At 39.4% G+C, this 22,240-nt stretch overlaps 1 protein-coding gene across 1 annotated transcript in view; it reads left to right on the top strand.

Annotated features, from left to right (window-relative positions):
• LOC137106529 (synapsin-3-like) overlaps nucleotides 1-17,221 on the top strand; it is a 92,081-nt gene extending 74,860 nt beyond the window's left edge. The window contains exons 8-14 of the mRNA XM_067489955.1: nucleotides 892-1,034; nucleotides 2,272-2,346; nucleotides 2,549-2,651; nucleotides 8,294-8,425; nucleotides 9,400-9,418; nucleotides 9,525-9,681; nucleotides 10,063-17,221. Coding sequence (XP_067346056.1) covers nucleotides 892-1,034; nucleotides 2,272-2,346; nucleotides 2,549-2,651; nucleotides 8,294-8,425; nucleotides 9,400-9,418; nucleotides 9,525-9,681; nucleotides 10,063-10,186 — 753 coding nt within the window. The 3' untranslated portion in view covers nucleotides 10,187-17,221. The remainder of the gene's footprint in view (nucleotides 1-891; nucleotides 1,035-2,271; nucleotides 2,347-2,548; nucleotides 2,652-8,293; nucleotides 8,426-9,399; nucleotides 9,419-9,524; nucleotides 9,682-10,062) is intronic.
• The last annotated feature ends 5,019 nt before the right edge of the window (nucleotides 17,222-22,240 follow it).

The following is a 22,240-nucleotide window of genomic DNA, read 5'->3' as shown; positions in this document are numbered from 1 at the left end:
TTCATCTTTTACCTTAATTTTCAGCAACAACACACCGCCTACAGTAGTTTGGATGATGAGGCAACTGCAACCCTATTTCCATTTAATTTTGCTGTGACTTCATGACCTTTGTAACCATCATCTTTAGTAGAGAGATTTGCCTCCCGGAGAACAAACTTTGGTTTCAGGTTTTGGTTTGGTTTCAAAGCAGACCGAGAGGTCAGGGTTTCCTGACCTCTCGGTCTGCTTTGTGTTTTTCATGATAGCTCATTACAGTATCATTACCTCTCTGTAGAACTTTGATGAGTGACAGGGAGGGTGATAAATGTTTTTGACGTCTGTGCTGACTAATTTTTTTTCTTCCAATCCACCATCCTTTAAATGAGTTTGTCTGCTGGGATGTCCATCACCTTAAAGAGGTCACAAACACAAACAACGTCATTACAGAAACAGTACACAACAAAGAATTCAAGGAAGAAGACCTCAGAGTAGGGCTGTTGACAATTATCCTTGGGAATTTTATGGAAGAAATGGCCCATTCCTATCCCCAGCTGTGCAGTGCCGGTCCAAGCCCGGTAGAAATTGGGGAGGGTTGAGTCAGTAAGGCCATCCGGTGCAAAAACTGTGGCTTATGTTATAATGTCATAAGTGACAAATACCTGCATTTATATGTAGCTGATTTTGTATCATATTAAGCCATTTTAATTGCTTCATTTCCTCTCTGTTTCTACAGTCTAATCACTTGATTGGAGTGAGGTGACGTAGTTCAAAGCCATCCAGGCCATGTTTCCATCTAGGGACTGTTCTTTATGCTGCTTGTGTACATGTGTGAAATTCCTGTGGGGTTTTACGCAACTTTGAAGACACACTTTGTAATTAGCAGCTCCCTAACTTGCAGCTTCTCTCCTACAGATCAAAGTGGAAAGCCAACAGGACTTCCAGGACATCACCAGCGTGGTGGCTCTGGCCGGGACATATGCCACCACTGAGCCCTATGTCCAGTCCAAATACGATATCCGCGTCCAGAAGATCGGCAGCAACTACAAAGCTTACATGTAAGTGAAGCCATAGTTCTAAAAGTTCTGGTCTGGATCAGGTTAGGAGCCTTTTCACTGCGGCTTCCTGTTGACTTTACCTACAGAGCTCATTGTCATTAAGGATGTCTTAATTCTCTCATTTCTCCTCAGAGGATCAAAAAGTAAGACATTAACATTTAAGCTTTTATAAAATGCTGGTGGTAAGATAATAGCCTATATAACATAAAGCCCTGTGGGGAGAGGCTGACTGACCTCTGACTGAATTAATTTGATGAAAAAATGCGGAGTTGATCTACATTCTGACCTCTGTATTAGAAGATAAACTAACTGAATCTTTATCATAATTAGCAAAGTACACATAATTATTTGTAGAAATAATAGGTCAGAGAGTTTCAGCATCTGTAGATACAGCTGTCAGTTCTTATTGGAAACTGGTGGGGCTTGAGGATTAGAATAAAATGTCTCATTTCTCTGGATGAGTGTTTCCTCTCAGCTCACATCGGTCCTCTCATCCGTAGAAGTACATCGACAGAGTTTGAAGCCTCCTTCCTTATGCAGTTCTAAACTTCACACATCACACATTAGTTTTATATCTTTCTGTTGCTGGGCAGAACATTCTCCACCCTCAGGCTACTGCCTCCCCAGCCCTTTTCTCCTTTTATAGTAACCCTTTCTCTTTTCAGCACTTTGATAAGAACCTGTGAGCATGGAGTGACTCTGGGTCACTACAGTGTGGGATGGTCTGCTGTTAGACAATAACTGACCTTGGAGCAGTTCTGCAAACACTTAGAGCCATGCACATAACAATCTTGAATATTAGGAAACACCCTGTTATCTTTAACATCTATCCAGCCTTTTTCCTCTTATTTCTTCACTAGTCTCACAATCAAATAAAGTCCTTAAAGGGTGAATTCACCAATTTTCAACTTGCTTTCTTTGGCTTTAGTTGAAGGTGTAAATGTACATTAATGCTTTTAAACTTCCTTCTGACTCCCCTATATCAAATTATAAACACCCAGAGGAGTTTTTTATAATTATGAGTTCAGATGATATCAGATGAACTATGATTACAAACTACATAGTATGAGCGACAAGATTACATAATCTGAACTGAATATTTCTGCAATGATGTCATATGGAGGCAATTTTCAGCTAGAAGTAGAGAGATATTTGAATATAGAGAAGAGATGTTTAATGGCTTTTATTCACTTAAACTACTCAAACTAGATTGCTGATCTCTTTATTTCATTGTTAGGAGAACATCCATTTCTGGCAACTGGAAGGCCAACACAGGCTCTGCCATGTTGGAACAGATCGCAATGACTGACAGGTAAGACTACTCAGATTTGTATTGATTGTATTGAATTACATTGGACATTTTGTACTGTCCAACACATCTGTATTTGTGCAAACTCTCACATCTGTTGTTTGCGGTATTTGTAGCCATGATTCCTGTGTAACGTGTCCTTCATGATATCCTCCTTAATTCTTTAATTATTGGTTTGTCAGTTACTGATGTCACTGTGTTTCAGATATCAGCTGTGGGTGGACTCCTGCTCTGAGATGTTTGGTGGCCTAGACATCTGTGCTGTGAAGGCTGTCCATGGAAAAGATGGAAATGACTATATCATTGAGGTCAGTTTGTTTTTAGATTAAACCCTAACTTCAATGTAAGATTATATACATACATAATATTTTGCACTTTCATTGTAATCTAGACAGTCTTTCAGGGTAAAATGCAGTTTGAATGTAAACGTCACCTTGGTTTCAGTCTCCTTTCCTGTTGATAATACTTTTCATATCGCGGTGATAGTCAGGACGGGAGGGTGCAGCCAGACGTGATGGCACATGATCATCAGAGCGTTGAAAGAATGGTTAGTCCGTAGACCAAACACAGGCAGGAAAGGAAAACAACAGCAGGAGTCAGCAGTTAATTCCCCCTGTCTGCTGTTTATTTAAGTCCCCCGGTAAAGATGGCGATTGGACTTGTAGCTTGCAGTTTTTAGACAAATAAAATTACTGTGGTGTGACCTAACATGGTCGTTCTGGTGGAAGTTTTTTTCTCCAACGTTAGATGAAGTGTGAGGTTTCATTCCACAGTAGGAAGATTAGGAAAGGGCTCAGTTCCCACCTATAGGCCACCCATGTACATGCATTCAGGTGTCTGTTATATGACACCTTTTAGCATCTTTCAGGATGCTTTTAACGATATGTTAGCTTTCGGTTTGATTTTAAAACTCACACCTTACTGATATGGTACATTTTTACAACAATTAGCTATGTTGGTTTAGATACCAAGCAAACTCAACAACAAGATGGTTGGGGTATGACTTTCTTTTTCTTTTTTTTTTTTTATTTGAGTCTGCTATCTGTATTTTTGTCACTTTTTTCAATGGCACAAGGTGGTGTTTGTCCAAAAAAAGAAAAAATGTTGGTAGATGAGGCAGACTGAGAGGATAATAGTATATGGCAAATTCAAATATCGCTTCACAGAGTCCTCGCACAGGAAAGAGCGAGGACATAGAGTAAATGTGTGTACTGTAAGATAGGGATATGTGGGGGAATTTCCTATTAAGGATTACACCCTAGAGAGTTTCAGGAAACAAAGAGTTGTATCATCTGTTATCGGTTTCGTTTTTAGAGCAGCCTGTCCTCAAATAGGAAACAGGACTGCGTGGGACTTCTGATATCCCCATATTTAGCCTGAGAATATGATGATCTTACATTTTTCTATACGCTGATTGAAGTCAACAACGAGAACGCAAGTCTTTTCTTTTTAGTCATACTATCTCAGGAAATATCTACCGGCTCCTCAGAGATGTGTAGTCTTAGAGTCTAACTGGACAGAGAAAGCAGTGACACAGTCAAGTGACTTCCTCCTTGTCTGCGGTACCTCTGTCTCTGTCCCCCTTAGCGAGCGGGAATTGAATTAACTGTGTCAGGGTCCATCACAGTGGGAATCCGTTTTTAATTCCAGACAAAGCCATCAGCCATGACACCTCTTCCTAATGAGAAGTAATGAACTGTTCAGAAACACTTTATTAACATTTTACTGGAGTGCTAATGTCTTGTCTGTTCCACACAGACTTTCATTTAACCATTAGTCATACTTTGAGTGAAAGACAAAAAAATCGTTGTCCTAGGAGGAGGGAGAGTGCAGAAACTGCCATCTAAAGCTGTTTTCACAGCAAAACCCACTGCCCATCTCCGTACTGTGACTGCAACGCCATTTTAATGAGCGCATTTCCCATATCGTGCTCTGTGAACTTTCCCATGCAGCAGGGTACAGTGCCCAAACAAAACACTGTGCGGCTCAGTAAATGTGCAGAATAACACCTCTATGTTCCAGTGCTGAAAAGCCCAGTGGCAGCTCAAGTCTTCTGCTAGATGACTAAGTATCCTAATAAATCAGCAGGGTGGATCCCGGCCTTGCGTGTCACCACACGCTGTTTGAAGTGGGGCCTAGCGGACGTTTGCCAGGCCTTTGCTGATTCCCCTGTGGTAATGACTGGCCAGAACACTGTGCCACGCCCTACGTCGCCGCCGAACACTGGCCAAGCTGGCTACACTCAGAATAGGAAGGGCTTTAAAGGGTTTTCTGACAGGGGGAGTGGTTCTTTGTAAGAACAGCATGAACCCAAAACACGAGATCTCAAAAGCACAAGAAAAACAAGCTAAAAAAGTAGAGAACCCAGAGTCCCTGGATTCATTACATTCAGAAATGCAGGAAACAATGTGGTAGCATGGGCAGACTTAGGGATGGGGCAGGAGAGGTGACCACCCCTCCCTGCTGCCCGCGAGAAAAAAAACAAATACCTGCTGTGCCCTCTACAGTGCCTTCACAGGGGAGCAAACATAATAAAGTGCTGTCTTTATTATAGTTTCAATTTAGGTTTGATTTGGATGTTGCTTTTGGAATAAATCTGAATTTCTGTTCAGTTTTAGTGATTTAATTAGTTTTAACTTAGGATAAAAGTTACCAAGTACAATTTTCAAGAAGATTCACCGTTCAATACTACACTTCCTTAACATAAAGACTACAACGCATTATCTTCAGACTGACAAATGTTGCAGCAAAAGGCTCCCTTGCTGCCCTTTCAACATGTTCGCATTTAAATTTTCATTTTAGGATATGTCAGGGTTTCCCTTTGATTTCTACACCACAGACTTCATCACCTGACCCAAGTCCGACACAGATAGACTCTGTGGTCCAACTATACATTTTCTATTAGCTGATCTGTTAGTCTATTGATTTTAAATATCCCCATACAGGTGTCCCATATTTTCTCCCTGACATCCTTACAATGCCTTGTCACTTATTAAGGCCTTATGTTAGATCCTGGCACACTATGACATCATCTAGCAGAGTTTAAGAGCTACACAAAATAAACCCTGCAACTGTAATGGAGGAGAGGTACCCAGCAATTCGACTGGTTTGAATGGAACAATATACAATATGTATCGTGTTATTTTTTGTTTTGTTTTCTAGCAGCCATTAATATGTAGTTTGTTTTGTTTTACTTTATTTTCTGTGAGGAAATTATTTCAGTTTACAAAAATGTTTCAAAACCATTTGTTTTTATGTCGGTTTACAGTAATAACTCTGCGAAGGTTCTTGGATTAACATTACATTAACAAAAGTGGCCTCAAAGGAGCCTCCACATGACAGCAAACACAGAAAATTATCCACGCTCCCACCTAATCGTGCATCATTGTTCTCTGCTGACACGAGGTTCCCTTTTTTTTTTCAGTTTCCTTTTTTCACTCCTGCCCCTTAGACACTCTGGTCCCATTAAAGATTTAAAATTTCCGTGGTGGCCTCTGGCATATTTCCATATGAAGCAAGATGTTGGGAGAGGATTTACCATCAGAAAGGGACATGTCTAAGAGAAAATGTGTCATGTTTTATTAGATGTAGTTTTTGTAAATTCTGCTGGAAAACTTGCATAACACATGCTGTTTCAGAAGGAGTAGGATTTTTATACAGTGCCTGTAATGGTAGATACTAGACAGTATTTGTAATGCTTATAGACTTTTAAATGATTTAAATGGCTGAGCTTAACTGCCCATTTGCTGAGCCGAAGTTTACAATGAGTTTACAATGTCGTTTACTTTATTCTTGGAACTTGTGAGAGTCAGTTTTCACAATTTTTAACAACAAATCCATCTATAACCGCTTATTCTGTTTAGGGTCACAGGGGGGCTGGAGCCTATCCCAGCTGCTATTGGGGGAGAGGTGGGGTCTACCCTGGACAGGTCACAAGTCTATCTCAGGGCCAACACAGAGAGACACACAGACAGATAGCCATTCACACCTATAGGCCATTTGAAGTAACCAATTACACTGACATGCATGTGTTTGTACTGTGGGAGGAAACCTGAGTTCCTGGAGGTAAAAAGTAGACAGTGTATCACTTCAAACTATAAGGCAGAGCTGTGGATAGTGAAAAAAAAAATGTTGGGAATGAAGTGAACCAACCCTAAAGAACCCTTTCAGCTACAGTTTTTGTTGAGTTTTTTTAAGAGCTTTACTCGATTGTGTCAAATATTAATTATTTCTATGTAGCGATCCACACCAGCTCAGATTTAATCTCCACCTAGGGAGACAGATAAAGTTTACATCATTTAATTTAGCTACCACTAACAAAGACAATTTAAGCTACAGAAAATAGGAAATCTGTTAACTAAATTAGCTTCTCCAGTGTGTCTCCAGTGGTACAGGAAACCTGCACACTCTCAACAGCACATAATTGGGTTCTGCTTGGTGTACACTGTGTACAAGAGGATCAGCACTTGTACAAGTATGCATGCCCAGCACTGTGTTTACAGTCTGTGGCTGGGGCGCGGTACAGCGGCGTCATGCACCATACTGGGCATCTGCATCCAAACCAGCCACACTTCTCTGCTCCTGCTTGTTTTCCTCTTCAAGGAGGAGGGCGGTGGGTCTCTGAACCCCAAGAGCTCTGTAGTTCAGCAGCACACGTGTATGTGCATGTGAGCTCATATGGTGGGAAAGTTTTTTTTTTCTGTGTGTGTGTGTGTGTGTGTGTGTGTTTGTGTGTGGCAGTGGATGTGGTCTGTGCCCCACCAAGTCATGCCAGGGGCAACATAATATTTACAAATGGAGTCACATTTTATCTACCGCTCAGCGGAATTTCTCATTTTGGTTCCTTTTTTGAGAAATAAAAAAAAAGGAGGAGGGGGGGCATTAAAAAAATGCTATTTAAAAAACATATTCACTCAAATATAACGGAAAAATGCAAAAATACCCTGCAGTACTTACTGCAGCTCTGTTGAAGGACAGATCCAGGATAAGTGACTTCCTGAGGAGTACGATTGCGCTTAGGAAGGAGTGTGTTGCTCAGGCCACAGCACAGTGTTATATAACTTATATAGTCTGAAGTCAACAATGGCAAACTGGGGAGCATTGTTGTATGTGTGATTAAACATGACTCATCATTGCTGGCAAAATACCACTGAGTCCATTATTATTGGCATTTTTTCGGGTATGAACAACCTACTCTTCATGATAAGATAGAGAATACTGCCATCTAGAGGATAGAAAATTCAGAATCACAGTTGTTCTCAGTGGGTTTGGTACATGTCAGATATCAGCCTTACAATTTCTCTAAACATGTTGGACAAACAGCAGAACTCAATGGATGGCCTGCAAAAGCCTCTTCTGACCTGCTCGAAATCCTTCGTTTATCTCGCAAAAGTAAATATTCGTATCAGTAATGCCATTAGAAAGACAGGTTTTCTTATCGCAGTTTAATAAAGAGCTTAGTCATGTTGTCAATATAACAGCACTTTTTGATGTAAACTATTGCTATTGATGAAAGCTAAGGAAGAGCTAAGAAAAAATTATTCTGAGGACAGTGATGAGATACAGAAAGCTGCAGTTTTTGTCTACGGCATATATCAGTGTCAGCAGTGCAAAGTTTCACACCACTGTATGTGGAAAATCCAAAAGATTTGACAGAATTCACACACAAACTGCAGGTTTGTGAGATGCTCCTCTGAGCTACTTTTGAGAGATGGTTGATCACTGGTTGATCCAACGCTTCGCACATTCCTGTTGATTAGTGATAGTCGGCACCTGAGAGCAATTTAGCAATTCAGGAACAGTTTCTATAAATGTATTGATATGTAAAAATCAACTAAATAAAAAATGGATATGAGAAATATACCTGAATGATTGTAACTCAGTAGATGTGGACATGAAGCTTAAAGAGACAGACAGGAGGCTAACCGGCTGTTCTTTGTTGTCTGTGTAGGTGATGGACAGCTCTATGCCTCTGATTGGTGAGCATGTGGAGGAAGATAAGCAGCTGATCACAGAGCTCGTCATCAACAAGATGGCTCATGTGCTGTTGGGAGTTTCCACAACTCAGCCTTCCTTTGTCAAGGTACAGTGTTGCTTCACTATTAGACACAGCACCTTTACATATAGTCAGTTAAATCTACAGTTAGTTACTACTGGAACCATTAGTATTATTCATTAATTCATAATCAATTCTGCTCCCGGTGAGTGTTGGCCAGCTGATCCTAGGACTGTACTCCTCTGAACAGAGATCTCTCACAGTTTGGGGGTTACAGCCCCAATGCTCTGATTACCACAGGGATCACTTGATTCTTCACTTTCCACATCTTCCACATCTAACTCTTCTTACAGCCCTTGGTTTCCTCAAGCATCTCATATTCTCCTCAGATTCCTTCTTCCTGGTGTTTTTATCATAGGATTGCTACATCCATCACAATGGCATATTGCCATCACTACTACTGCAACTGCAGCTTACAGATTACCAAAACTACAATGACAGTACTATAATACGTGAGTGTACAAAACAAATTGTGGTGCTGAGGGTGTGTGAAGCCTCATAAAAAAGCAACATCCTCCCCGGGGTTATAAATGTTCTCTTTGAGACTCTGCTTCAATAAAAATAAAATCATACAACAGTGTTAGTGGTAAGTGGTCGGCACTTATAGAGCGCTTTTCTATCTATTGGTACTCAAAGTGCTTTACGCTGCTTCTCATTCACCCATTCACACTCACAATCACACACACACACTCGCATATGGGTGGGCTGCTATGCAGTTGGCCTGTAGCAACTATGTTGGGGAGCCGAGGATCAAACCAACAACTGCGGGATTGGTGGAGGATCACTCTACCTCCCGCGCCCCAGTTCCCCCGTGCAAGGAACACAAAACATAATAAAACACTGATACAGATCCAGAGTTTTTATTCCAGTGCAGACGTTTTGTTTCTTATGTATAAATGTATTATATCGGTATATACTATAAGTATTAACTACATCATCTATTTCCAGTGTAACTTTCAGTATGTCTTGCTTTCTATTTCTTTGTACCCCTCTGTCCACAGACTTCACAGCCCAGACGAGGTAGGAAACACTCTTTATTACTACAAGTGTTTGAGTTGCAGTATTGTGTTGTGGTAAAACGTAATATTGTATACTGTGTGTGTGTCTGTGTGTGTACATGCTGCAGGAGGGCATCGCTCTGGTTCCGCCTCTCCATCCCAGTCAGCCCAGGGTTCTCCTCAAAGAGCTCGATCGGCCACCACCTCTCCCAGTCAGGCCTTCCAGCCCGGTCCTATCCCTGCCTCCTCTGCACCCGGAGCTCAGAAACAGTCGCCACAACTGAAGTGAGTCTATAAAGGAGTCCAGCTGATACAGCATCAATATGACACCACTAGTAATTATTATCATAAACATTTTACTAGTCAATTAGGAAGAACCTCACCTTGAATGCATCTATTGTTTTTCTTATTGTTCAGTGACCTCATCAAACAGTGAATGGATCTGTCTGTATATAAAACACTATAGAGTTTTCTTCTGCTGCTGGGTGGGGAGATTTAAATTTCCTTTTAATTGCACAAACATAAAAACTCTGGTTTAGGTAAAGTAATGTTAAAGTAAAAGTTATACTCAGAAGGAATGCTGTTTATCGCATATGACCTTTGAACTTTCGTCTAATGTTCAGTACCAATGTAATAAACTAAACTACTTTTCTCTGTACTGCACAGCAAATCCCAGTCACTGACCAACACCTTCACAGAGACGTTACGAGGAAACCTGACCGACGACGAGGCCAAAGCTGAGACCATTCGCAGCCTCCGGCAGTCCTTTGCCAGCCTCTTCACTGACTAAAAGCCTCCTCAGAAGCTTCCTCTTCTGTCAGTCATCAGGTTAAAAGAAAAAAATCTGTTGCGGGGAATCCTTTGTCCTCTGAACCTCAGCTTCCCGTGTCCTTCTCTTTCCTTCTCCATGTTGTGTACTTTAACACCTGGTGCAACCTGCTGTTCCGAGATCAAAAATACATTTATCACTACAAAGGCCAACAGGGCTTTGGTGGTTTTATAGATAAAGACCATCAAGGTGCTGACTGAACATTTGCATCTTAGGGAGATGATTTGCCTTTTTTCTTTGCTGTTCAAACCAGCAAAGAATATATGAAGACAAAGCATCAGTTTACACCAGTTATCTCCTCACACCCACAATTTACGGACATAATTATTTAGAGTAACTGTAATTTGGTGTTTTGGTTGAAGCAAAGTTGAACAGCATCAATAAGACCTTTGAGTGACTCCTAGAAGTCCCACCAGCAGTCAGCTGATGGCAGTGTGGCCTTTCTAGTGGTAAATAACTACAGTAGATAAACATAATCTAGCTCGTACTGCTCGGTATATAGTCGTTTTTCTGCTTTATGTTTGTCCAACAAGTAAATCTGTCAATTATCTGTTAAAATTGTATTTATTGTTTGACTTAAATGAATTTTCATAATTTTAATTGACACAGCTTCCAAACTGTTTGCAGATGTCTATGGCAATATTCTTATCTGAGTTAACTGTTCCAGTGAGCTCATGAGAAACATAATGAATCCTCACGGGTCACCAGCGATCTTTACAGTATCTTGCCAGCAGCAACATTTCTCAGACATCCGTGTGCTGTAGATACATATTGGCTTACGTAGTGATTCTACCTTGGCCTAACATTACCAAAGTGCTTTTTAATAAAATATAACCCCACCCCCCCGACCCCTTCACTGGGACAAGAAAAACAATCAGCAAACCAACTTTTGAGCTTGGGAATATTATGAGGTCCAAATGCTGTACTGGCTTATAGCCAATGTCTTCCACCTCTGATCTTCCCCTGCAGTTATTCATTTTCTTGATGTTTCGTGCTTCTTGTGGATGTGCGAAACTATAAGTTATTTTTTTGTTGGGGATTTAGTACATTCAGGATTAATATTCTCAACTTTTAGTGTCTGCAGAGAAAGAAAAGGTTTGCTTGCATAGCATCACATGCTATCAATGTCAGCTGGTGTTGCAAATCATTTATCACCTTTTTCTTCAGTTTTCGGTCACATGGTGTTTAAGTTATATCTGCAGAGACAGCAGCCAATGTAGATGTTCTCTTCGAGCAATCATCCTTTTATGGAAGTTCAAGTGCACAGAGAGTCAAATTGGTATTTTTCTGAAAGATACACAACAATGCAAGTATAAAGATTAAAGTAAAAACTTTAAATTTCTGTGTATCATTTATATGTAAGGATTAAAAAATGGACAAAGAGCCATTCAAATCTACTGTATGTAAATATTAATTTATTTGATGGAATTGGTTGCTAAAGCTTATGGCATGCTACAAAAGTACAACCCCAATTCCAAAGAATTTGGGACGATGTGTAAGTTAAATAAAAACAGAATGCAATGATTTGCAAATCTCATCAACCCATATTTTATTCACAACAGAACATAAACAACATATCAGATGCCGAAACTGAGACTTTTTACCATTTCATGGAAAATATTGGAACAGGGTGATTTTTCTTATTGTGTAGATTCCCAGCCTCTTTTATCAGCTTTCTGTAAACCTTTGGGAAGTGAGGAGGCCAGTTGCTGGAGTTTTAGGAGAGGAATGTTGTCCTATTCTTGTCTGATGCAGGATTCTAGCTGCTCAACAGTGCTGGGCCTTTGTTGCCAGATGTTTTTCAGCATTGATGGTGTCTTACCAGATGTGTAAGCTTCCCACACCATGGGCACTAATGAACCCCCACACCATTAGAGATACAGGCTTTTGAACTGTCCGCTGATAACAAGCTGGATGGTCCCTCTCCTCTTTAGTCCGCAGGACACGGCGTCCATGGTTTCCAAAAAGAATTCAGTCATCGCAATTTTATGCTGAGGAACATTTTTCTGAGATTGTTCCATATTTTTTCAATGCAGTTTGTCACAGATTAGTGAATCTCTGCTCATTTTTACATTTGAGGCTCTGCCTCTCTGAAATGCTCCTTTTATACCCAGTCATGTTACTGACCTGTTGCCAAATAATTAGTTATCAAATGCTCCTCCATTTGTTTTTTTATTTGCAGCAACTACTTTTCCAGCCTTTTGTTGCCCCTTTTCCAACTTTTTTGAGGTATGTTGCTGCGATCAAATTCAAAATGAGCTCATATTTTCAATGAAATGGTACAAAGTCTCAGTTTCAACATCAAATATCTTGTTCTGTTTTTAATAAAATATGGGTTGATGAGATTTGCTAATCTTTGCATTATGTTTTTATTTAAATTTTACACACCGTCCCAACTTGTTTCTGAATTGGGGTTGTAAAACAAATTTAAGGTATCAGTAATTTCTTGTAATCAATAGTGCAGAGCTCAATCACAATCTGATTATCTATTTGATAATTTCTTGTGCTACAAACTAAGATGCTATACTATAAACATTCATATTTTCCCCTCCCAAGTGATGTTGAAGCACTTGTGCAAAGAATAAATAAAAATACTGACAGTGTCTGCGCAGATATGACACGGGGAAAGCTATGAGCAGTACACAGCAGTTGAAATGGACCTGTCATGATTGTAAAGTTTAAGGTGAAGTACATTCAGATCCATGATGCTGTAATGGTTTATAGTGGCATGTGTGGGTAAAGATCTAAATTTGCCACTCTGAATAATAATTATACAACCACAAAAAGAACGGCCCATTTCTGCAATATCTATGTGGTACAATAAGTTTAATGTTTTTTTTTTGTTTTTGTTTTTGTTTTTTTTTTTGTTTTTTTTAACTATGAAGCATAAAACTTTAAAAGAAGCATTTATTTTTTACCAAGCTTTTTTGGTGGCTTTGCCTTCCTATTTCGCATGCAGTAAACATGAAGAAAACAAAACAACATTGTTCACTGTGCTACAAAAAGCTCAGCATATATAAGCGTGACAAAATACACAGTATACTACTCATAACCAACTTAATAAGCAATGATTAGGATTGTTCTACTTGTACTAACAGTTTCTCTTATTTAATCAATTAACTACTGGCTAGTTACTTAGTTACTCCATCAATCACACTTACTAGTTTTGGATGGTATAGTACAGTGAATATATTTGCACAGTGGTTAATTTGACATTGTTATTATTACAGTAACAGTACGTTTAATAAAGATGTTAAATTAACCAGTTGACATTGACATTTTCAAAAATTGTGTATACACAATATCTTGCTAAATTACTTGGGTTAAAGCTGCATATTCCTGGAAATATGTCCCATTTCTGCCCATCATCACAGGTCATAGAGTGTAACCCTATATTTAAAACCGTACAAGCTGCTAATGTAACCTTAGGTTGAAATGTTTGGACCAAACCACAAAACAATGTACAATATTCTTCTTGCAGTTGTACTGTGATGAAGTAATGTAATCTATATAATAAGAAGCCCACTCAAGCAGGAGGCTTATCAGCCATAAAAGCCAACATTTGCAGCTCATGTCACACATAAACCATTGTAGGATAATTCCACTTCTGGAAGAAATTTTGGAAAAAAATGGCCCAGCCCTGCAAATATGCAGCTTTTCTGCTACTGTAGCACTATGCATTTCAATTTAACAAGTGGAGTACAGTTTTGAAATATTTAGTCAGCCTGCTCAACTTTGTGCCAGTGAAGTTGTCCTGTTTTCCTATTTAGATATGCGAAAACTCGTATTTATGCCTCTGATCTGCAGTCAAACACAAAAACCAGAATTTGATTTCAGTTTATTCGTCTGTGCCATATAGCTCCAATAAAATCAAATCGGTGAGTGACTCTGCTGGATGGGTGGTGTTTGTTCCTCATAAATGCAACTATGAGTTCAGCCAGTCATCCAGTGCGGCTCACTGATGTTTTCTCAAAGAGGCCATATTATGCTAAGGCCATATTTTTTGTATTACCGTGATGATGGTTGAACATATTAAACAAGGCCAAAATTTGACTTCAAGACTTTCCCAAGGCTTTCCGGTGCCTACCAGAGACTTTCTCTGGATTTTCCCAAAGCTTTTTTTGAGAATCCTACGCAGAGATGTCATCAGTCCATAAACTGATCTCTGTTTTGGTCTATGTGCCTTGAAGTAGAGAGTCTAGCAAGATTCACAAACCCTCTAACCAGAACAGTGTGGACTTAGGGTGAGGAAGGTCTTAAAAAGACTAGGCTGACTTTGTGTGAAATGCAAAAGAGTATCGCATTTGTACCTGCTGCCAAAAATGAACAGGGGATACGGATTTCTGTTTAGTGACACCTAGAGGCTGTAGATCTACAAAGTTTCCCAAGAGGCTCGTTGGTGTTGTGGATAGGTCCCAAAATACAGGACTTTCACACAGGACACAAGAGTTCAGTGTAAGACAGATATTGTTTTTGCAGCAGACATGTGACATTAACTAATTTTTAAGGCAGTTATTTACAAACCCTGACAATTCATTTTGCGCTTTGCCCAACCTTAACCTAACCCTGATGTTTTCGTGCTTAACCCTAACCAAACTACTTTGGTTTTAGAGCAAAAAACAAGTATGAAGCTGGCTGCCATGTTGGCTCTATAGTAAACAGTGGTATCTGCCATTTCATTAGTATGATGCCACAAAATTTGCAATTCAGAAAGACACCTGCCTCTGCAGGTGGCAGTGCTATTTCAACTGATGGTTTACTGGGATGTATAGGAGGGTACAAACAACTTCTGGGACTACAGTGTGACAGTCCATGAGGAAGAAGTGGTGCAATGTCCAGTATTTGAATTGTAAAAGCATCCAAAACCATTTTAATAGTTTTTAACAACAACAGAGCTTTATGGCACACACAAATAAGCTCATGGATCTGTTTGACTAATATTACAGTACTGTAAATGCAATTCACTGATGGTTTTACTCTTGTGCGATTTTCTGACAATAACACAAATACTGAAAATCATCGCATTATCCTTTAATGTGATGTGGTGTCTTGTCATTGAGCACATTTGTTTGCATTTCACCCCCCTTGGTACTGTGTCCAAACGGACCAAAATAGCATTACGTTGTGAGACCCCCTGAAATGTGGTTCCCATTATTTTGCCGCTTAGTATGTTATACTGCGGTGCGACAAGCGCTAAGCAAATCATCAGGATGTACCACGCAATAATGGCTGTGACGTCACTGATAAACTGACCCACTAACGCTGATCACTGTGTCCAATAACTTTAACAACTGGCCTGCCCTGCCATACAACGACAAACAGCACTAACTACTTTTACTCTTGAATTAAAATCAGGAGAAATCATATCACACAGTTTAATTACTACAGTATATCCTTTTTCAGGACAAGCGGTTGGCCTAACCTGTTACTTTATCAATAGTTTTTTTACTTACGCCACGTGTCTCAGTTTTATTGCACTTTAAGTCTAAGATGCAGTTTAGGATCTAGTTGATGCCATACGTATATCAGACTGACCAAATAAATAAACGGATATTTTTAATTTTTCACCAATGTTAATTTTTTTAGTTTCTCTTACTCCACTGCTTATTACATATAAAAATATATATGTATAATTTTTTTTTATTTGACGCAAATTGATCTGAGCTGCAAAGTTTACTAGTAACTACCTCAGGTTCAGCAGGGCTCTGCAAAAAACTGTAGACTGGTAGTACTGGAAAAGACTTTGTGAAATGAGCAGCATTTTAGAGCAGAACTAAAAGTAGGTTGGTGCAAAAAAGGAAAGGGAAAATTGCTCCCTCAACTCGTGTGGATTAGTACGATACATGATAAGCAGAAAAACAACAATGTAGTATCTGTTACATCAACATGAGGTAGATGGAAGACGTTAATATTTTTGTATTTCTTTGCATTGCCGGGGAAAAAACACAACGTATAAGTACAATACATGCAGAACCTAATGGTGTCTCCTTCATTTCTAGCAAATATTTGTCTTGTCTCGTAAGGATTTTATGTCAAATACAATAATAGCACTCAGCGTACCTTTAATATTTCACTGCCCAAGTGGTGAAAAACGGTTAAAGTGTCTATGACTTTTACCCTTGGTGTACACTGCAGCTGATGGGTACGTGCACAGACAGGGAGGTCAGTTGAGAGGGCGCAGAGCCCATCATTTTGGTAAATGCATTTACTAAGCATTTAGGAATCTTTTTTCCACTATGAAGATCGTAAGACTCGAAAAGTGATGTACTTGATTCTCCGCTGGTCACAGCCCTGGCTCCACTTGGTCTTCCTCACCTAAAACCTTGTTGTTGATTCCACAGATGCTAAGTTGATATTGTTTTTCAGTGTGCACAGTTGCTTCTTATTTCCATTTTTTATTTATATTTTTTATAATTCCTTTCATCTTTTTGTTTTTTGCATGATTTAATTTGACAAAATGCAATACTTTGCTATGTATTGTTAACTTATTTGTACCTTATTTTTCTGGTTATGATTTAGTCAGGTCGAGTGCGTGTCAAACTGATGCATAGCCTAACACAGAATTGATTATGCAGCCACAGAGACTTGCAAATAAATACAGCTAATACTGCAAGGAAATAAAGTCCATTTTAAATGTGTCATTTGTAAATGAGAGAACTAATGTCATTGCACAGGTTAATTTGCTGAATTTTCAGTCTATTGTGTCCTTTCCAATCTCTGCTGAATGGTGGGTGGTATTGTATGGTATTTTAAGTGTATTGACATTCTGTATTTTGGTGTAAATGTGGCATGAAAACCAACCCCTCTTGTGTGCCTCAGGTGTGTAAATGTGGTCGTTATGTGATCTTAATGTCTGGCTGCTTATTTGTGAGAAGTGTGATGCATCTCATGTGTTTCTGTAATTTATTAGTATTAAGATTATTTAGTTTTCTGTACTTTAGTTCTCTTGTCTGAAAAACAAGATTTCTGTTATTAAAAGTAACAACTTTTATTATACCTTTGGCTCTGCATTCCCGTTTCTATCAGTCATCCACAGAGCTCCACATGACGGGGTTTGAATGTTTTTTTTTCCATTTATGGACAAGTTAGACCTGCTTTACGAAAAAGTCAAGCTTAAAAAAAAAATGTAATTTTCAGAAAAGGTAGTGATAATCCCCAAATCCCTCCACCTTGGATTACTACCGTATTTTATTCCTCTTGGCATGAAGCTCAGGGTGGTAAAAGCCGATAGCAACACAAGGCTTAAGAGAGGGAAAACTGCTGGACTCCATCACTGCCTTTCATTTGCTGCCCACTTCACATTAAGCTTTCAAGTGAATTGTGTAAAAGTCTAATTTTACAGAGATAACATAAAACACATTCAAACATAAATATGTCAGTGCACACTATTGGTTCTTAAACAAAGACATCATCACTTGGGTATTCATGTCTGGATGTGCCAGTCAGACTGAGAATGTTGTTTTCACAATGGAGTAGAAGAAAAGTACCTGGGAATTACTAATGCATTATGCCTTGTTTGAAGGTAGTGAATATTTGTATAGAATTTCTTTTTTCTGGACCACTTGGGGTCAAGAAAAAGCTATAAAGATAACATTAATATTAATAACTTTAAAGATAGATGTGGTAATAATAATAATAATAATAATAATAGAATAATAGAAAGTGAAATTTAAAAGCTCAAACAGCATTTAGATGGTCATTGACAAAACAAACTGATTTTGTCGTTGCCCACATGGTTATCGATGACAGAAAATATGTCTATACTTTATTCAATTAAAAAAAAGTGTGAAAACATTGAGAAAACGTCAGAACTGACCTAAAATGTCAGGATAATTAAAAAATTGTGTTAAATAAAAAACAGAATAAAAACTGTATTAGTTTCATGGTTAATAAGATTATGCAGACAGTGGGTTATAAGTGAGAATACATGTAAACCTCAAGTGATGTGCCAGTATTTTAGTCTCTGCACATGTGTGAATGTGTGAATTGTTATTCCTGCACTAATTCAGCAGCATCTCACTACTGGTAAATAAAGAGCGCTTACAGTAACCATTTATTAAACCAGTATTGAATCAGCCTACATGCAAAAACCCCACAATAGGTCAACAGTACTAAGACAGAAAGTATCTGCATTCATCTGCCCTTTATTTTTATTATATACTTATACAGTAACAAACCTAACACAGAACAATATAATGATATTTTGTAGACTTGTGACATTCAAGCTACAATAGTTAATCTGAATTCTCCAAACAAGTCAGTAAATTAAAGCTCCTCCCTTGTGTTGGCTTCTTTTCTCATGGAACTATTTGTTGTTCATCCTGAGGGAATCTCACTAAGAAAATAATGTGGTGATAGGTTTTATAAAAGACTGTTTTATTAAGATTAAAACACCACAGCGTGTACAGATCAGCATGAGAAACTTTAAACTATAGACCCCCCTGTATATATTTATAAGCATCTGACGCTGTTTTCTGCTTGTTTGACTTTTATGCAACTTACTACGATGTTCACCAATAATTCACCTTCTACTCTATGTGTGAGTTTAATTGAAAAGTGAAGAAACTCTCGTCCTGCAATAATTCAGCTTCAGTATTTCCCGTCAACCTTCGGTCGTCCACTTGCTCACAGTTTGTGCTTCACATTTGTTCCGCAGTCTTATACAGTGGTGCATACCAGACTACTGGCAGCCTGATCGCAATCTGCTGCCAGTCGGATTTCTTGCATTCTTAAGGTGGAATGTCAAATCTCTCATCTGCCACAGGTCTCTGCCTGCCTACAGCCACCACGCCTGTCAGGAACAAACAGATCATGGTAGTCAATGTCCGTAACCTTATTTCCATAAACATGTTCTCTAAAAAGGAATTAATAAAATGTTGTAACCAGTGCAGAGATTTAATCAGTAGGGGGCACTGCCCTCCCAAACAAAACCTGCCCATTCTCATTTGTCTACACACATTTCGGTTTAATGAGAGTAAGTGAATGCTGACAAATTCTATCTGCTCTGCCTGGCAAGTTGGAGGTAATGGATGCATAAACAAGGGAACTAAAGGATTCTTTTTGGAGTGTTTTGGCATATTTCAGCTCATCGTTTTGGCTTTATAATCCACAACTTTACAGGTTTGCTTCAGGCTCACTGCTCTCGTCAACCTGCTTTCACTCAAATAACCTTAAAACTCAGATAAACCAAGTATATGCACAACAAGCTTAGCGGACAGCTGGTGAAGAAAGTCAAACATTCATTGAGTTAGTTTGCTTTTTAATAACTATATTTATAAGGTAATATAATTATAAAAACATGGCAACTGGAGGAACTGGAAGGCAAAATATAATAAAAAAAATTAAAACAATGGAGGTAGGACCTGTTCTAAAATATCATCCTAAAAACATCACTCGGTGGGCGCAAGACACATAACACTACAAGGTCAAAAACATTTGCGATACCTGATACAATAACTGTGCATTCACTGACTCTATTTGTATTTCATTAGTTTCCGAGAATGGACGGAGTCTCACTTTTGTGCTTTCTTTTCATTATTTTCATAATGGCTTTAATAGCTACTTCTTTCCAAAAGTGACTCACTGGAGAGTGGTGCTACGTCATATGACTGAAATGAACTTTCATGGAGCAGAAAAGCTCAGATATGTGTCTCAGGAGTTGGAGGAGCTCAAACCACTTATTAGTAATTTGACATTTGTTAGTGTGAAGCAACACACACAGAAAAATGTCTGAATTAATCTAAATGTAGCTCCGTGTCAAACAGGCAGCTGTGTGCTGACACAGTAGCCATTTACACATCTTTAAAAGAGAACAATGTGTCAGGATGTTCTTCACCTCCCACTGACTAAGAAATGGATTAGTGCAGCTTCAGCTCAGCTGTATCAGAGTTGGACTGGAATATGTGACCAGCGATGATGCAAGAAGGTGTTGCTTAGCAATAAGAAACAAGGGGAACATTAAAACACAAGATCTCTCTCAAGGTTGTACTTTTCTGAGAAACACTGAAACTGCTGTTATCAGGTTGTACAGTAGGTGTAAGGTTGCAGCCTAAGGCTTGTTGGTAATCACAAAAACCCATACAATCACGTGAACTGTACTTCAGGAACTTCAGGAACAAAGTTGGTACCAGACTATCAGCCTTGGCTTTCAACACTGTAGTTCCCCTAACGTGACTATGAATCATATTTTGTTGCTGAAGCTGATGATTCATCTCCATATTGCAGGTGCACTTTTGTGTGCATCTGTACAACCCACAGGAAAAGAAGGACTGATTTTCAAAGTGGAGTGGCACCTCTATATTTAGCCGTGATTCTCTTTAGCTCACTTAATGTGTATCAGGCCCTGAGGGGGCACAGACTTGTGGGTTGGTATTTGTCTGTGTACCTGTAAGTGTGCTGTAGTGTCACACTTGTGAGTGTGTGTTGGCATGTGTAAGAAAGCCTTTCCCTGCTCCCAGACCTGCCTAGTATACAACGACGCCTTGGTCACCATAGTGAGTATCTTTAAAACAACGACAGGCCTTGGTTGTCATAGCAACTGCAATGCTTCATAGAGCACGAACAGATAGAGAAACTAAGAGATGGAAATCCTCTACTTTGGTTTCCACAGTTCATCGTATCGCTTCTGCTGTCATGTCGGTGTGTTTGGCCGACAAATCCTATCCAATCCTCATATTGGACCATTTTTATTTATAAATATGAGTCATTTCATATTTCGATCCTTCATGGGTTCGTTCTCTGTTTTACTAAAGAGAAAGTTAATTGTCTTTAGTAATAGGCAGTAAAAAGCTTATTGAAAATTTTCAGAGCCAGTAAGTCAATCATCCTCTGGTGACCCATAAAGAATCAGATTTTGTGCCCATGACAGTTGAGATGTTGCTCTCAGGAACAATGTGTTGGATCCTGCTGCTGGCAAAGGTATGAAAAATTGTGAATAATAGCGCAGTTTTATTATGTCTACCAGACACTTAACTGTGACACTCATCACAGTTCCTGCCACGATGCTCTGAGCTGCTGGTACCCACTCTCACTCATGCCCTCAGGCCTGGGGCTGTCATCCCCCCCCCCAGCCATCGGATGTCCTCGGACTTTCTCTGAACTCCCTGTCACCCATGACTTCCACCTGCAGACCTGACCTTCCTGCTCTAATTACCAGTGCTGACTCCCACAGCCACCTGATTGTTTCCAATTGACTGATCAGCTCTGGCTATATGTTCAGTTCCAGCCCATTTCCTCCAACTCATCATTTGTTTTCTGTGGACTGTGTCTTGCCACCTGTTACAATGTTTTGCCTGTCTGCTCGCCTGTTTTTGACCCCTGATTTGTTTTTTCGGATTTTGGTCCTGTTCCACGACTGGGTTTCTATGCCTGGACATTTGGTGAGTCTATTTTGTCCTTTTTTTTAAAGGTTGTGTACGCTGTTTGCCACTTTTGGACAAAACATAACAAATACAAAGGTGCAATATGCTCCATTCCCCTGTGCTCCTCTGCTAACTGCTACATTCCCCCGACTCGGGAAAGAGATCCAGGTTGTCATATTACAAATGTTGGGAACGCTCCAAAAATTGTTAATCAAGCAGAAATAATAGAGAATGCGAAGCGGATGATATGCAGTTTCAAATGTTTGTTTGGAGTCTGTGTTTTGTCTCTGCCGTAATTGTTAGGTCAGTGGTGCCTTTTCTTTGCTCCATTTCCATTAAAGGGCTTTTTAGCCAAACAAACAAAAAGATATGAAGGTAACATATAACTGACACATGCCTCAGAAGATGGCTTCATCAGCATCACCCCCTGTAAGATCCCTTCATTCGTTATCTGTAAGTGCTTATCCTGTTCAGGATCGTGGTGGGGTACATCTCGCCTGGACATATCGCCAGTCTAGCTCCGGGCCAACACAGAGACATACACAGACAGACAACCATTCCCACCTACTGGATTCTCTATTTAAAAGACATTGAACTTAAGGGGATGATGGTTTTTCTCCTCTAAAGCGGATGTAGTTTGTAGCACTTTAGAAAA

Source organism: Channa argus, chromosome 21 (assembly GCF_033026475.1).
Source record: "Channa argus isolate prfri chromosome 21, Channa argus male v1.0, whole genome shotgun sequence".
In the NCBI taxonomy this organism is placed as follows: Eukaryota; Metazoa; Chordata; class Actinopteri; order Anabantiformes; family Channidae; genus Channa; species Channa argus.
This window is presented reverse-complemented; position numbering and strand designations above follow the sequence as displayed.